Source organism: Colobus angolensis, unplaced genomic scaffold (genome assembly GCF_000951035.1).
Source record: "Colobus angolensis palliatus isolate OR3802 unplaced genomic scaffold, Cang.pa_1.0 Scaffold124, whole genome shotgun sequence".
Lineage (NCBI taxonomy): Eukaryota > Metazoa > Chordata > Mammalia > Primates > Cercopithecidae > Colobus > Colobus angolensis.
The window spans coordinates 2,377,090-2,394,026 of record NW_012113586.1 but is presented as its reverse complement, the minus strand read 5'-3'; the positions used below and the strand labels follow the sequence as shown (position 1 = coordinate 2,394,026).

At 37.4% G+C, this 16,937-nt stretch overlaps 1 protein-coding gene across 1 annotated transcript in view; it reads right to left on the bottom strand.

Moving 5' to 3' along the window:
• Positions 1–16,937, bottom strand: part of SPAG17 (sperm associated antigen 17) — a 246,415-nt gene that overhangs the window by 124,885 nt on the left and 104,593 nt on the right. The window contains exons 8-15 of the mRNA XM_011933064.1: positions 16,678–16,839; positions 15,450–15,522; positions 15,126–15,238; positions 10,403–10,540; positions 10,203–10,316; positions 9,455–9,605; positions 4,958–5,185; positions 4,644–4,862 (exon numbers count right to left, since the gene is read on the bottom strand). Of these exons, the coding sequence (XP_011788454.1) occupies positions 4,644–4,862; positions 4,958–5,185; positions 9,455–9,605; positions 10,203–10,316; positions 10,403–10,540; positions 15,126–15,238; positions 15,450–15,522; positions 16,678–16,839 (1,198 nt within the window). The remainder of the gene's footprint in view (positions 1–4,643; positions 4,863–4,957; positions 5,186–9,454; positions 9,606–10,202; positions 10,317–10,402; positions 10,541–15,125; positions 15,239–15,449; positions 15,523–16,677; positions 16,840–16,937) is intronic.

Sequence of the window (16,937 nt, the reverse complement as noted above, 5' to 3'; positions counted from 1 at the left end):
GGGGAAAACCATACAGCCAATTCAGTTCAGCATTTATATAAACACATCCACTGAAGAGAAAACTCAAGCCAACTATAACTCTAAATAGACCATGATGTCCCATGTGTCCTTGAAGCAACTGATATGAAATCTGTGGATAAAAATTATTCTATTCTGTGGTCTGCCAGATTTCCGGGAGATTTGATATTCCCTCCTATTGAATCCAGCAGAAAAAGTCTCTAGTTTAGAAAATCTGTTCTAAAAATTATGCATCAGTTATTTTGTCAAAGGAAAGAACATTCTAAAAGTAATCTGAATTATTTATTTAATAGTAGAGTAAAAATCTTTTTTTTTTCTTTTTCTGATTTTTGCTTTCAACCACATAATCCTTTGACAGTGTGATTCAGTAGTTTTTGACACATCTGGAAATGGATGCCTTCTCATCCCTTTGAAAAACAGCTTTCCTAATCTGTTTTACTTTAGAGATAACAAGATCCCTCTGCAAAGCAGTTACTTTATTAAAAAAACACCCAACAAGCATAAAGGGCACATCTAAACCTATAGACTCGCGGTTATCAACTCTCAGGTTTTTCATAAATATCCACTAGACCCTGTCAAGTTCAAAAATAGTCTCAGATGGAAATCCAGTATTTGGTTAAGAAAAGCACAAATATTCAGCCCTTTATGTCCAGGAACAGGCTTTTATATGTATTTGATGCTAAAATGGTTGTGCAGGAAATACATGAATGATTTTTGCCTTGTTTAAAGAGAATTAAAGTTGGCGGCTTTGAAGTAAGTATGATTCAGAGTTAGGGAAAGAAATGTAAAATCAACAACATCAACAACAGCTAAGCCCCACAGTCACAACAGCTACAATACGACACCAAGCCCAGATGCCCCCCCCGCTTTCAAATGGAATGGCTCCTGGAAGTAGGTCAAAATGCACCGTGGAGAAACACGTATGGCCCTGAGATCCACTCTCCAGACTGTGTGGCCTCTAGGATACACTGTCCGCTATAGCATTTTGAACCCCTGAGAATTTAGGAAGTTACTATTAATATAACAATCTACTTTCTTCCAGAATCCAGCACACCAATTTATGTAGTTTGACCACCAGGTGGCAAAAGTTGCCTGAGGAAAACTATCCAGCTGCTTTAAAGAAAAAAAATGAAACAAAACAAAGAAAACACCTTGGGCCTTACACCTCTCCTGGCTTATTCTGACTCTATATTAACCCAGAGTGACTTCCCTGTCATTCATTTGTAGTCCCACAGGATACACTATTGCCATTAGAACTCAGGTTAACTTATTGGCTTACATTTTTTGAGAGGCAGGCTAATAGGTAATGGTACTTAGGACAAAGAAATAGGGAATCCACCCTGGTTAGAAGGAAGGAAAACCCAAAGGCAACAAAATCAGCATAAAAATCAGCATGAATGAGACTAGGAACATGGCTAAATCACTAGCTGCATCACCAGAAATTTCTGGAACCCAGGAAGCTGCAAGACACAGTGGAGGAAGCACTGGTTTGAAGTTAGCACTCTGTTCAATCCTGACTTTCTACTTGTATGTAGTTGAACAAATTATTTAACCTTTCTAAGTCTTGGCTTCCTCATCTGTAGAATTGGGATAATAGCATCTTTGTCACAGGCTGATGTTTATGTAAGTATTAGTTAATGTACTTGAGATGTAGCAGAGCAATATTAAATAAATGTTATTTTCTTCCCTCTTCCATTTACCCCAATTGCCTCCTCTACCAATCCTATTCCATTGATTACTTCCTTTTCGACCCACTTCTAGATAAATGAAAAGGGTAAGATGATCATTAGTCAATAATAACTTAACACTTATTCTCTCATGTTATCACTTTTTAAAATTTATTTTTTCTTTTTTGATCCAATTTTGGCCCATAACCACTTATTTTTTAAATGCTTTTAAAATTATGAAATATAACACACAAAGAAAAGTGCATGAAACACAAATGTTTAATACAAGGAATAATTATAACAGTAAAGTCTCAGCACTCCCGACATCTTATGTGTATCATTTAACAAGCACAGTCTCCTTATTAAACTTTCATATTAATTCTAATTTTTTTGTGTATTGCTTTGAGTTTTCTATATACACAGTATTTACAAACAATGATGGTTTTATTTCTTCCTTTTCAAACCTTATGCTTTTATCTAAAAGAGAAAAAGTCTTGCTTGTTGGCATACACCTCTGATGCAATATTGAATACAAGTGTTTATAGTGGACATTCTCCTGATCTTAAAGGGAATTATTTCAACTTTCACCTTGATATATAAGGTTTGTCATAGTAATATAAAAAATAATGTTTATATGATTGAGGAATGTTTCTTCTTTTGCTAGTTTAATAAGATTTGTTTCATAAATTGCAACAAATTATACATGCTGTTTCTGCTCTTTTGAGATGATTATATGACTTTTCTTACTAATGTGTTAATTGATAAGTTATAGTGATTCTACAATATATATATTTTCCTTCTGTCCATGTTATAAATGCAATCTGTTTGTGATATATTATTATCATTTAGTATATGTTAGATCAGTTTTCTCATGTTTCATTTAGAATTTTTGTATCTATATTTGTGAAACAGTTTAATTTAATGAAGTAGTTTAACTTTCAGTTGTACCACTATCCTTGTCAGTATTCTTATAAAGTTTATGCTAACTTCATAAAATGAAGAGAGGAGATTATGCTACTTTTCTATTTCCAGGAATAATTTTTGTTAAGATTAGAATTATTTCTGTTTTAGCGTTTGGTATCAGTTACCAATGAGATCATTCAGGCTAAGTGTGCCCTATTTGGGAAGATTTTTGATTACTGATATAATTAACTGGATATGAGACCACTCAGGCATTCTATTTCTTCTTGGGTCATTATTGGTAAGTTATTCTTTTCCAGTAATAGCCCATTTTATTTTCATATTTAGTCAAAGTTGTTTATATTATCTTGCAATCTTTTAAATTTCTGTAGAATCTGAGGGAAGTCTCTGTTTCTTTATTCCTTATATAATTCTTATTCCTGATATAGTTTTATTCCTGATAGAGTTATTCATGGGTTCCTTTATGATTAACTTTATATAAAAGATTTATCAATATTGCTAGTTTATTCAAAGAACCAAGTTTTGCATTTTTGTTCTTACTATTTTCTATTTCATTGATGTAATTTTCATGTTTTCTATTTCTCTGAATTAATATTTTTGTTGTTTTCCTTCTATTTTACTTTGATTTATTTTGTTTGTCTTTATCTAACTTGAGGTTGATGTTTAGTTAATTAATCTTTAGCTGCTTTTAGAAAAAATTTAAAGCTATAAACTTCTTTTGGAGTATCTCTTGCATCAGCTGCTGCATTCCATAGTTTTGATACTCAGTTTTTTCATTATCATTTGGTTTGAAATATTTCCCAATTTCTATTGTAATTTTTTCTTTGACCTAGGTGTTAAATTTGGTGTTCTTTAATATGTTTGACCTAGGTGTTAAATTTAGGTGTTGTTTAATATGTTAAAATAAACATATAATCATTAAGACACTACGGTATAATGGAGGCCTTAATATAGGCATATACATAATTATAAAACTGAAAAAAGGACAACTAATGCCATAAAGAGAGTGTAGATTTTTTTTTTTTATTTTTCTTTATAGAGGTGAGGTCTTGCTATGTTACCCAGGCTGGTCTTGAACTCCTGGCCTCAAGCAGTCCTCCTGCCTTGGTCTCCCAAAGTGCTGGGTTTATAGGAGTGAGCCACTGCACTTCACCAGAAGTGTAGATTAATTATGACCGTGGAAAGCTAAGAGAGGCATTTCCATATGGACACATCCAATAAGACTTCATGGAGGTGCCACTGAATCCTAATCATAGTCAAAAAGAGAACTCAAGGTGGAGGATATATTGTGAGGGAAAGGTACCACAGAGATTGAAAAGAGCAGGCTGTGCAGAGTAAATGGGCCTAATTCTGTTGGGCTAGAATACAGAATGTGTGAGCAACAGCAGAAAGATGGAAAAAGGTTTTAGGAAAAGTAATTTGATACTACTGGAGAAGTAGGCCAAGGAGTTGGGTTCTGTTTTGCAGACAGTAGGGAGCCTTTGAAAGTAGTAAGTAGAGAAACAAAATAGCTAGATTTTACACAGATTAATCTGACAGTGATGTGTAAGGTAGCTCAGTATAAATTTAGCCCAACATCCTTCTATACTTTCACACCTCCTAATATATAGCACTGTTTATAATGCTAGTCTACAATGAGAGTAATGGCCTGAGCCATACATGGGAGAGGAGGGGAAATGATGTTCATTGAGCATTGATTTTGTACCAAGCTCTGTACTGGACATTTCATTCTGTTTTGCAGATGAATGTTTATAATTTTAGCACACAATCACTATAACTGTGTAACACTAATGATGAAAGTTGTAATGATGTTCACTGTGCTAAATTTACTAAGGTAAGTGTGGACTAAGAGGAATTAAGATATTTTTAAAAACAGGGTTGAAATAAAGAGAACTTATGGAATAACAATACTCAGTAAGAAAGTTTAATTAACCAAATAACTTAAATTCAAATAATGTATCCTGAACACTTTTTGATTTATGTGTACTATAATAGTGTCTTACACACACACACACACACACACACACTGTAACTTACCCAGAGACTCATGTTGGGGTTGTGTCTTCATGATGCTCTCCTGCTCTAACAGCTGTCTATTATCAGGGACTGAGAGTCCTGGATTATTCAAGTCAGAATGCTTCATATTGTTAGCATCACACTGACTAGGATCTGAAGGTTCTTGGTTGCTCTCATTATCTTGCACAGACATTGACAAATTCTGATCCAAAAATATTGTTCTGTCTTTGATTTTAATATCTATTCAGTGTAAGGAACATCCATAAGATATAATATGAGAAAAACTGACAATAATAAAATACAAGAATGCTTTCCATTCCCTCCACGCAGTGTACCTGCTTTCTGCTTGGCCTCTTGAGTGTTCATTTTCATGACATATTGCTGCCTTATCTGTTTAGCAAATCTGGCAGGGTTGTCCCATGGTATGTTAAACATTTCAGAATCTGACCCACACATCATCCCAGAAGGCTTTAGTTTCCCTTTTTCATCAACCTCAGAGAGCTTCAGGCTCTCAAAAGTAAACACCTTGAAGGCTCGTTCTACTTCATTCCAGTTCAAGACATCTGTAAGAAAGCAGAACCAGTGCTGCTGGAAATGTTCTTATTAGCACATGGTACAGGGTTGACAGAGGGACAACCAGGGAGTTTGTCTACCAGAAAGACAAGGGAGTCACACCACAATGGCTGTTGAGCTGATTTTAAACATTGGCTCCCCAGCCTGCAGCAAATAGCAAAGGTACCTGAGGATAAACAAACAACACAGTAAAGATACAATTTAGCAAATTATAATGCTCCCAAACTGCTTCATAGTTTAATCAAGATTAGCTGTCCAGATTCATTTGCATGGACTTTCCAGGGTACCATATTGGTTGAATATGCTTACACAACTTATTATTTTTGAGTGAAAACACCCTTTTCTCCTGTTGTAATTTAAAACCGAGAACTTATTTACTTTTGCCTAATACAGGCTGTTATATTGACTGAGTTTTTCTGTTCATTTGGGCTCAGGAAAGGCTTCCAAACGGCTGCAGTATTTTCCATAATTGCTCTTCAAAGTTTATCAGCTTTCAGCAGACTTTATAATTGTGTATTTACCTTTTTACAGCACTTATTCACTTGCTCACTCTTTCATTGGTTATTATTTTCTATGTATTAGGCTTTGTCATAGATGCCTGGGATTTGAAAGAATCAAGATTTGGTTCTTACACTTCAGAAGTTCCAAGGTAGAGGAAGGAGAAGTAAAATTAACAAATAAACATGGAATCCAATCAGAAAAAAATGAAATGATGTGGATCAATAATTCAGAGGTAACCTCCATTTTCTCTCCAGCAAAGATAAGAAAAGCAGCAGGTCCTTTGGGAAAAAACAGGGAGATTCAGAAGAGAGACAAGGAAGAGGTAAAATAGTTACAGAATGAAGGAGAGTTTGCTCATTTGCTCATTTCTCAAATTTTTTTTGAGCCCCTATTAGGCATCATAACTATAATAAAAGCTGGGAACACAGTAGTGAACAAAATAGTGAGCCCCCTGCTCTCATGGAATATCTATTCTAGGGGTTGGGAAGAGATAAATGTAAAAGATAAAAGAGAGGACAAAAAGAATAAAGCCAGCTTAGGGGACAAAAAGTGGTAATAGTCAGGGAGTGGCTTGTAGTTTATATAAAGCAGTCACCGAAAAATCCTCTGAACAATTAAGCAAAAACGTGAAGGAAGTAGGGGAGCAAGCTGTACGGATATCTGGGGGAAAGTGACTGAGGAAGGGCAAACAGCAAGAGCAACCATCCTGAGGCAGGGGTGTGAATGACATGTTCAAGGAATCACAGCGAGGCCAGAGTAGATGGAGGAAAATGGAACATGACAGCTTGACAAGTGATGGCTCAAAAAGTAGGTGGCAGGGAGTTTAAGTTCTTATTGTTGTTTTTGGTTTTGTTTTGTTTTTTGAGACAGGCTCACCCAGGCTGGAGTGCAGGTAATTCTCCCACCTCAGCTTCCCGAGTAGCTGCGCCTGCACACCCAGCTAATTTTTGAATTTTTTGTAGAGATGGGTTTTGCCAAGTCAGCCAGGCTGGTCTCAAACTCCTGGGCTTAAGCAATCCACCCGCCTTGGCCTCCCCTCCCAGAGTGCTGAAATTACAGTCATGAGCCAGGCACCTGGCCCAGGTTAGGATTTATTCTGAGCAAAGTGGGTGACTGCTGCAGAGTTCTCAGTTACAAAGGCACATCCAACCATCATTTTAGAGGGGCCATTCAGATGGTTGTGTGGAGAAAAGACTGTTGGTAAAACATAGAAAGCCTGTAGACCAGCTGGAAAAGCTCTTGGAATAATCCAAGTGAGGGGTGGTGCGGGACTGGGCTGGTATGGTAGTGAGGAGTATGGTGGGATTGATTGCAGAGTGTGAGAAAACAGAGACAGCGACCGGGTGCCGTGGCTCACTCCTGTAATCCCAGCACTTTGGGAAGCCGACGTGGGTGGATCACAAGGTCAGGAGTTTGAGACCAGCCTGACCAACATGGTGAAAGCCCATCTCTACTAAAGATACAAAAATTAGCTGAGTGTGGTGGTGTGCACCTGTAATCTCAGCTACTTAGGAGGCTGAGGCAGGAGAATCATTTGAATCCAGGAGGCGGAGGTTGTAGTGAACTGAGATCACGCCACTGCACTCCAGCCTGGCGACAGAGTGAGACTCTGTCTCAAAAACAAAAACAAAAACAGAGATGGCAGGAATGACTCCAAGGTTTTTGATAGAAAGTAGTTGCCATTCATTGAAATAAGGGAGATGGTGAAGGGATAAATTTAGGGATGAGGAATCAAGAGCTTGGTTTTGGACCTGTTAAGTATGATGTGGCAAAAGGGAAAAGAGGAGGAGGGGAGGTACACCAAGGGTCCAGGATGGGGCATGTAAGCAGCATGTTTGAGGTTTCAATGGTGGCAGCAGGAACAAAAATCCTGTGCCGTATGGAGAGCTGAGCTCTCCATTCATTAAGAATGGAATCACATCTTAAGCCAGAAGGAGAAGGGGAGGGTGGCAGGACACAGAAAAAGGACAGAAGTTTCTGAGAACCCCCTACTCAGGAAGGGGGTAGTTATGTACACAACAGAAATGACACACCAGGCCCTCGAGGCTGTACCCCGCATGTCCATGAGTCAATGGCAGGACTCAGAAGTTCCTGGCTTTTTCTATTACTAAGCCTACTTAAAAGTGAAAAAAGAAATCAAGATAAAAATACTTTTTAGTTTGGTTAGGCTTACAAGTGAAATGGTAAGGAAGAATATGCACATGCTCTTTTCTTTTCAAGGTTAAATGCTTCCTTGTCAAGTAAAGATGTCTGTGGAAGTTAACGTCCTTTCTTATAAGTAGTAGCTGCATATTCCCTCAAGTGGGAATGAGAATTTGAGAAATGACTGGCTATTTCACAAAATCCCAGTGAACTCAGATGAGACGTGATTCTAGATATTATATCTTAACGACCCCTCTTTCCACTGTCTTCAAAGAGCATAAAATCCTCTTCTTGCTGTGAGAAGCTGTTAGCTTGAGTCAACTTCTGCTCAGCAACATGCTCTCTCTTGACAGTGGGCTCTCTATTCATCTCTGTTTCCCTAGGTACAGAGCAGGTGCTTAAAATTGCAGACTGCACCATCAGACCTCTGCAGTGGCTTTCTTCCTGTCTCCTGCTCAGTAAGGTAAGGAAATTGTGTTCTACTGGGTATCCAGAGACCAGAATGTTTTCTTGTTTTTTTCCACCATTGTCATAATCCTAAAACAAATAATTTATTCCTGCTAGGATCTCAGCTTTCTTATCTGAAAATAGATTTTGACTAGATTAATTCCAAGGTTTCTTTCAGTTAGGAAATTTTATGGTTCTATGATTCATCTTTCTAGATATAAATTTAATTTGTGGTTATAAATAGTGTGTTCAGAATTTTCTCTCAAGAAAGGATCAAATAAGAGCTTTCAGTAGCACAGGTTACAAGATATCTACATCTGCCTCCCAGGTCACACTCTTTTTTATTTCCTTCCTGTCCTCATGTGCAGAGGTGGTCCACGGTAGTGCTCACATTAGTTCTGCCCCAGTGAACATTCCTGCCAAATTCAGATTATCTGGATCCTCTTCTTTTTCTTTTCTTCTCTAAATAAAAAAAGAAAGAACCGTGAAGGGACAAAATGGGAAGACTCAGAAGAAAAATTCTTCTAGAACCTGTGTTTTATTGATTGTGGGTGGCTGCAGCAACAGGATATAAGATGAAAATTCAAAGACAGGTATCTCTGAATTGGGGCAAAGTTGCATGGTCCAGGTTGCTCTTCTCTCTTTCCAGATAATGTCTCTGCAATGTTACTGTAATTTTTACATGATTTTCAATGATGATAAAAGAGTGCAGTGGTCAGGCAGAAGACAGAAGGGCAGCATTGTCCTGGAAATTATATGCGTGCATGCGTGTGTGCATACGTGTGTGCATGCGCGTTCACGCACACACACCACTTTACTTCTCTGTAAGTAGGATGGGATTACCACATCATCTCCAATGATGTCAGTGGGAGTATTTGGGACAGAGATGGGGGAAAACAAGGAAAAAAGGGAATTATTGTGGCTAAGAAAACACAGTGGGAAAAAAACCCCAGTGTATTAAATTGAAGAGAGTTATGCATTATAGCTATGATGACACTGCTAATGATATTATTCAACAAGACAGTTGTAGTCAATCAAAATACCCACCTTAGCCTCTGAAAAGTCTTTCAATAATGAAAATACTTTTTGTAAATAAGCGTGTAATTTTAAGAGGCATATATGCCCATTAATTAAACTGAGTTGAAGCTAAGACAAAACAATGGACTTACCACTCGTACAAAAGTGCATAAGCTCATGAATCATAGCTAGACGTTTAGTGTTGTTCCATGGTGGGGGTAGAGGGAATCGAAAGAATTCCCACAGTGGCAACTTGGACTGCATCTCCTGCTCAATTTGAACTGGATCAAAATTCTTTTGGTCCTGATGAAAAAGAGCAACATGACAGAAGACATTAAAGTAAGCTGTCAAGTGCCTTATGCATATGGAAAAGGCTAAACATGATACCTTCACTCTCATTATTTGGGAACAGAGGAAATCAATGGTAATTGGGAAAGACAAACTTTTGGGATTTTGCTGAAGGTCAAAAAGCTAGTTCCTATGTTGCCAGGAGTTCCTGGTGCACAAAAAGGACTGATTCTTCATTCACAGTGACAAACTGCCAAAGTCTCATATATATTCATCTCTCTCTTTTGAGATCCTTTTCTGGCTTCTACTAGTTTTTCATAGCAGCAGATATTTAAAGCAAATAATCATAAGGTTTTAATGCACATTTAGTGGTGGTAACAATTAATTGAATTGTTAATTAAACCTCAATAATCAGACAAATTTCCTAGGCTGACATCATTTTTCCCCGTATCCAGGTTCATTTTCCAGGTCCTACTTTGTACGCAAGTATCTATTTTGTACATTACATTTTAATTAGTGTTGATGAAGTTATCTAATTAGCTTCTTTCAACTGAGTAGTTACACACACACTTTCCCACATCAGTTTTCTTTGGCTAACCCGATTATCATTACCTTCAGTGTGTACTTCTTGTGGGCGTGTGCATCATGATAGTTCAGTAGGAGGGGGCCTTTGGGCACTGCTTTGCTTTCACTTTCTTCTTCAGATAAAAATATTTCCTGAAGATTCTATGCAAATTGAAATAATATTGATTTAAAGAGAGAATCTACGCTTTTCCAAAGCATGAAGACTCTGCTATCTCAGACTACCTGACCTTTTTCTCCCTCTCTGAGAGACAGAGTGAGGGCAGAAGGGACACAATGTGAGCTGCGATTCTGTGGTCTAGCCCGTCTGCTCTGGGGGACGGCTCCCGCAGACTGGGTGGGACAAGATCTTCTTCAGTTGCCACGACCTGTGGAAATCAACAATGAGAGGAATTGGTATAAGGGTCCGCTCTTTAGTGATACTCGCTGCTCATTGCTCATTCCCATTGCTTAGAAAGAACCAGTCCATTTCTATGACCCAAGTACCACTGCTGACACAAAATGGCAGGAAACTATCAGTGACCACCAAATAAAAGGAAAAGTGTTTGCAATCCATGCATTAAGGTAGGTACAAATTTAATATTTGTATTAAAATAGATAACATAAAAATGGTAAACAATAAACTTTTGATGAAAATATTTCATGAAGATTCTATTCAAATAGAATAATATACTTTTTCTTAATATTTACTCTTTATGTTAAAGCAGTGGGAAGAGTGCTCATACAACTTTGGATTCATTCAATATTTACTGAATGTCTACCACAAGCCAGGTACTACATAACGCATCTTCGCATGTGATCATTTAAGCCTCATAGCAATCTTGTGGGGGCAGATATTATTTTCCATTGTATCGAGGAGAAAACTAGGGTGATTGGCCAAAGCTCAAGGATATTGAGTGGGAGAAACTGGGGTTCAGGCCAGATCCTCATTCTTTCTTCAAAAATAGAAAAGTTATTAGATTATGAGATCAGCAAATGGAATAGTGTCTCCTTTATGTGGGGAAAGTGAGGTCTAGAAAGATTAAGTGCCTTGTTCAATTTTACATGGTAAACAAGTAAAAGAGGTTGAAACATTATCAAGTTAGGCACCTAATTTACAGCTTTTCCCTTTACCCTCTATCCTATACTCATCCTCTATGATTTCATATCCCTCTACAAGTTTCCTCAGCCTTGGCATTAATGACATTTTGGCCTAGATAATTACTTGTTGTAGGGGGCTGTCCTGTGCACTATAGGATGTTTAGCAATGTCCCTGGTGTCTACCCATTTTATGCAAGTAGCACCCTTCCAGATGTGACAACCAAAAATATCTCCAGACATAGCCAAATGTCCTCTGGGAACAAAATCACCTCCTGTTGAGAACTACTGCTCTAGAATAACAAAATTGCATCCTATTCTTTACCTAGAAACACCCTGCTGTCAGAAGAGTCACTCACTGTTTCCACTTTCTATCCACTGATCATTTCTTGGACCCACTTCAATCATAAAAGATGACTCAAAACTGTTTCTTCTCTGAAATGTTCAATTCTAACATCCCATACTGTAAAATGTCATCCCATCATTCCTATATTTCAGTTTTTTCATCCCTTTATTATTATTAAGCCTTAGTTCATTCAACATGGATCTACTGAGTGACTTCTATTCGTGAGGTACTGAGCTCATTAACTGTCTCTTTTGGTACCTGGAACATAGTAGATGGTTAATAAATGTTGCTTTAAGATTAGTAGAATAAAACAAGAAAGGCTAAGATAAATAAAATAATGATACTGCAAGCTCTATAGGGCTTTTGTACTTTTATGCATTTATTGATGTAATAAAACTATTGGTATTCTAAAAACTTCATGGAGCAATTGTAGGTAAATATTAGTGTAACTATCTAATTGGTTAGAAAACTAAGGCAGTCAAAAACCAGAAAAATGTATATGGGAGGTAATAGAGATGATAGAGTCTGAAAAGGACTTCAAAATAAACCTTTTACGTATTAACAGAAAAAAATGTGTCACATCCATGAACTAAAACAATAGGCAATTGTAAAAAAAAATTAGAGAATTTACAAATTAAAAACATTACTGCCAAAACAAAACTTCAATAGCAGATTGGACTCCCTGAAGATAGCATTAGTAAGAAGGTATGCTGGAATTCCCGAAGGCATAAAATTGAAAGAAAACTTAAAAAACAAAGAGGAAAACCCTGAAGCTCCAACATCCATTCAGTAATAATTAAGGTAAATTGATAGTAAAAATGGTACTTGAAGATAGAAGACTTTCTCAGAATCTTCTCAATTTAACAAATATGTATTTAGTGTCTACTATGTGTTAGGTATGGTTATTGTGTGCTGAGCACACAGCAATGAACAAGACTACATTGTTACTGCTTGCGTGGAGTTTATATTCTAGTAGGAGGATGGTGAAGGTAAGAAAAAATAGCTGATCAATATATTGCAAAAAGAAAAGCTGTTGATAAGAAAACAAGGCGATGTGGTAGAGAGTGCTGTGTGTTGTGTGGGGGAGAGGGTTCTTTAGATCAGGTGGTCAGAGAAGGCCTCTCTAAGGAATGACACTTCCACTGGAGACTCTCCAGAAAGAGAGAAAGCTTTCTAGGTAGAGAAGTTAGAGTAAAAGGTTAAGGTGGGATTAAGTAACATATCTGAGGAAAAACCAGAGGCCTATGTAGATGATGAATTGTGTGTGTGTGTGTGTGTGTGTGTGTGTGTGTGTGTGTGTGGTGGCGGGCAGGAGGTGAAATGACAGGTATATCTCAGAACTCTATTTTTAGGACCTTTATGGGACAGTGTAAGGAATTTTTATTTCACACACAATGTGACTGGAAATCAGATTATAATTCCCTTACACCATAATGACAAGTTTGATAAAATCATACCTCGACATAGTCTTGTGTTATCAATTATAAAGAGAAAACCCTAACAACTGCTAGAAAGAAAAATAAAGATTATCTGCAAAGAAAAAAGTATCAGATTGACATCGGACTTCTTAGCAGCAACATTAAAAGACAACAATGCAGAAATCCCATCCAAATACTTTTCTGTGCAGATTCACTAGGTTTTAAGTCATTTCTGCTACTTAGTATTTGAACAAAAAACGTTTTGTGCCTCAGTTTCCTTATCTGTAAGATGGGTGATATGGTTTGGCTCGTGTCTCCACCTAAACCTCATCTCGAATTATAATCCCCATGTGTTGAGGGAGGGAGGTGACTGGAGCATGGGGGTGGTTTCCCTCATGCTGTTCTTGTGATAATGATGGAATTCTCAGGGGACCTGATGGTTTTACAAGTGGTAGTTTTTTCCTGCTGCCTTGTGAAGAAGGTGCCTGCTTTGCCTTCCACTATGACTGTAAGGTTCCTGAGGTCTCTCCAGCCATGCAGAACTGTGAGTCAATTAAACCTCCTTTGTTTACACATTACCCAGTCTGGGGTAGTATCTTTATAGCAGCGTGAAAATGGACTAATACAATGGGGGTTAAAAACAGTTCCTGCTTCATAGGATTGTTCTGAGGATTACATGAGTCAACATATTGAAAGTATTTAGAACAGTTCCTGGTGCCTTTAAGTGCTACGTATGTGCTACTAGTATGAATAGCAAACCCTTTCAGATACACATAGAACATTCACGATGACCATGTTACATGAGGTCACACAGGAAGCCTCAGGAAATTTTAACTTGCTAACTTGCAGAACATGCCTACTGATCATAATGTAAAAAAAATTAGAAATCATCAGTAAATAATGAAAATCAAAATAATTCATGGGTTACACATGTAAATAAATTAAAAGATTTTAGAATTGAATACACTGAAAGCATCAGGATGCAGACAAAGAAACACTCGAAAAGAAATGTGTAGCCTTAAATAAAGCAAAAAGACTAAAAATAAATGAAGTAAGCTTTGAATTAAAATGAAATACAAAAGAAATCCAAAGAAAGTAGAAAGATGGAAATGACAGAGATGAACCAGACATGGTGGTTCATGATTGCAGTCCCAAGGCTTAGGTGGGAGGTTGGCTTGAGGCCACGAATTAAAGACCATATTGGGCAACATAGCAAAGCCTTGTCTCTACAAAAAAAATTATTTTAAATGTGCTGGGCATGGTGGTGCATGCCTGTTGTTCTAGATACTCAGGAGGCTAAAGTGGGAGGAACACTGAGCCCATGAGTTTAAGATTGTGAACTGTGATTGTGCTACTGCACTCCTAGGGGACAGAGAGAGACTTTGCCTTAAAATAATTAAGTAAATAAAAAAATATATAAATAAATAGATGAAATTAATGAAGAGATTAATAAAATAAAAAGTAAAAAGGTGTTGATCAATGAAACAAAATACTGGTTCTTTGAAAAGACCAATACAATAGCTATGCCCTTAACAACCATGATCAAGAAAAGGGAGGCACAAATAAATAACATCAATCATGAGGAAATGTACACAACCAGATACAGAGGAATTTTTAGAACATATTTAAATGAATTTAAATTTATTTAAGCACATTGTATCATATTAAAAACTCCAGTAAAATATTTATTAAGACATACTCATTAAGAAAAAAGCTGACGACAAAAATTGGCCTCAGAAATACAAAAATCTAGTTAAATCTACAAGCATGAGAGAAATTTTAAAGATAAAGACTATTAACCACCCCACCCACTTGTCCATGTCCTCTTCCTCTTCCATTAAAATGACACCAGACACAGAGTACTGAGGATATGTTCTACCAAAACTTCAGGGAATGTTACATAAATGGCTCCAGAGAATAGCAAAAGAAAAGAGAATTGAAGCTGAAGATTTAAGCAGACTTTAGTTTCATCTGAAATATTCTAATCTTTATAAAGGTGAATGCATTTAGGTATTATAATTTTTAAATAGTGTAAAAAAAAACAGAAGCCGGGAAAGATGAAAAAATTTACTCAAGTATACAACCTGGGAAAATGCCTCAGAGTATCCCCACCTGTTCTAGCATGCAATGCAGTATCAGGGGCACAGAAATGAATTCCTCTGGAATCGGATTCAGCAAATCATTGTAGTATCTCATGTCTACTTCAGTTGTGATGACTGAAGTCACTGTAAAATATAGAAAAAACCATTGCCCATTTAAGATGTGTTCTCCACTATTTCCATCAACATTTCATTTATAATTTCAAACTATGACTATGCACTAATAAATGCAGGAGCTGTAGGTGAAGGGAGGCTGAAAGTAATATGGAGGGCAGTCATTATCTCTTAAAGTGCCAGCTTGTGGTGTTGATCCTTTAGCAGCCGATTTCATACATGCCTGGTGGTGGAGCTTGCGGTTCTTCATACTGTGTTTTCTTCTTTCCAGGAGCTGGTACAGCAGGTTGTGGAGCCTAGAAAAAGAATAATTAAAAAGAAACAACTGAGATACCCAGCTGAGAGATGCCCTCACCAAATGCTGGTATGATGAGATCCAACAGGATTCTGAGGTTGTATAATTATGTTCACACCACAAAATCATCTGCTAATATTAGAACCAAAGGAAAAGAGTTTTGCTTGATGAAGGAAAGAAGGTAATTAATGGTATAGACATTATTCAGTTTTTCCCACCAGAACCCACTGAGCAATTGTGGAGAAAGTGATGGGGTGATGGGGCACTGAGCATCAAACAGGCTTTTTTTTTTTTTTTTTTTTTTTTTTGCCCCTGGGTGACTCAGAGTCATCCCATTTTCCGTCTCCCAATTCTTCAGCAGTTCTCCATTGCCTACATGATATAAACCAGACTCTCAACTTAGCACCAAAGGAGATTCATAACCTGGCTCCTGCCTCTCCAGGTTTAGTTTCTGTTGTTCTTCACTTTGCACATGCAGCCTGGGATCACTGAACTACCCTGTACTCCTGGTTTGTGCCATAGTACTGCTTTTCTTTGACCTCCGTATCTTGGTACATCTTTGCCCCTTTCTTGAGAATATCATTCTGTCCCTTTCCCCTATCACGCTTTCTGTTAGGCACTTCATACTCATCTTTCCCCACATCGATAATCCTGGTTCAATTTTCCTGACTTCCCTCTCTTTGCTCTGCTCCTCTCCAGATCAGGTGACCAGGTTTATTTCTTCTACTGCAAGCTGAGATGACTGCTCTCAGCATTCATCATGCTATGTTGAAATCATTGTTGACTTGACTGCCAAAGTTAACCTCAATGAGGAGGACAGGGAATGAGTTTTCATTATTGTATTGTCAGCATCTTACAAAGCACTAGCACACAGCCAGGTGCTAAATAAATATTGCAATTACTTTATCAATATCCTTTCTGTCACAGATGTTATTCATTGTACCGAGTGCTAATAAGAGGGTTCCATCCCTGCCTCTGTAAATGTCTGGTAGTTGAGGAGCTCCATAAAGCCCCCATCATGTAGCTATCTTTTATGCCAGTAGGCAGTATGACCTTAATGTATTTTATAACTTTTTCTTCATATGCTTTATAAATATGAAAATAAAGTTGTTCAGTGAATTGTTCATCCCACTAAAGACATTGAGCCCATGCCTACCTCCAAAGTTGGCATGGCTTCTAATACAGGTTTCTCATTAACCACTTGTGGAACATTAATAAGCTGCATACTTTCCAAATAGTGCTGGTGCTGCCTTTTCCAATCCAGGATGTCATACATCAGACAGGCAATATTTTCAAAGATATCAGTGCCCAATTTCAGCTACAAGTGAGAGATTAAATGGCAATTGGTTACTAGTTTTATACTGTTGGAATCAGATATATGGTTTATATCTCTCTTAACAGCTACACCCATCAACT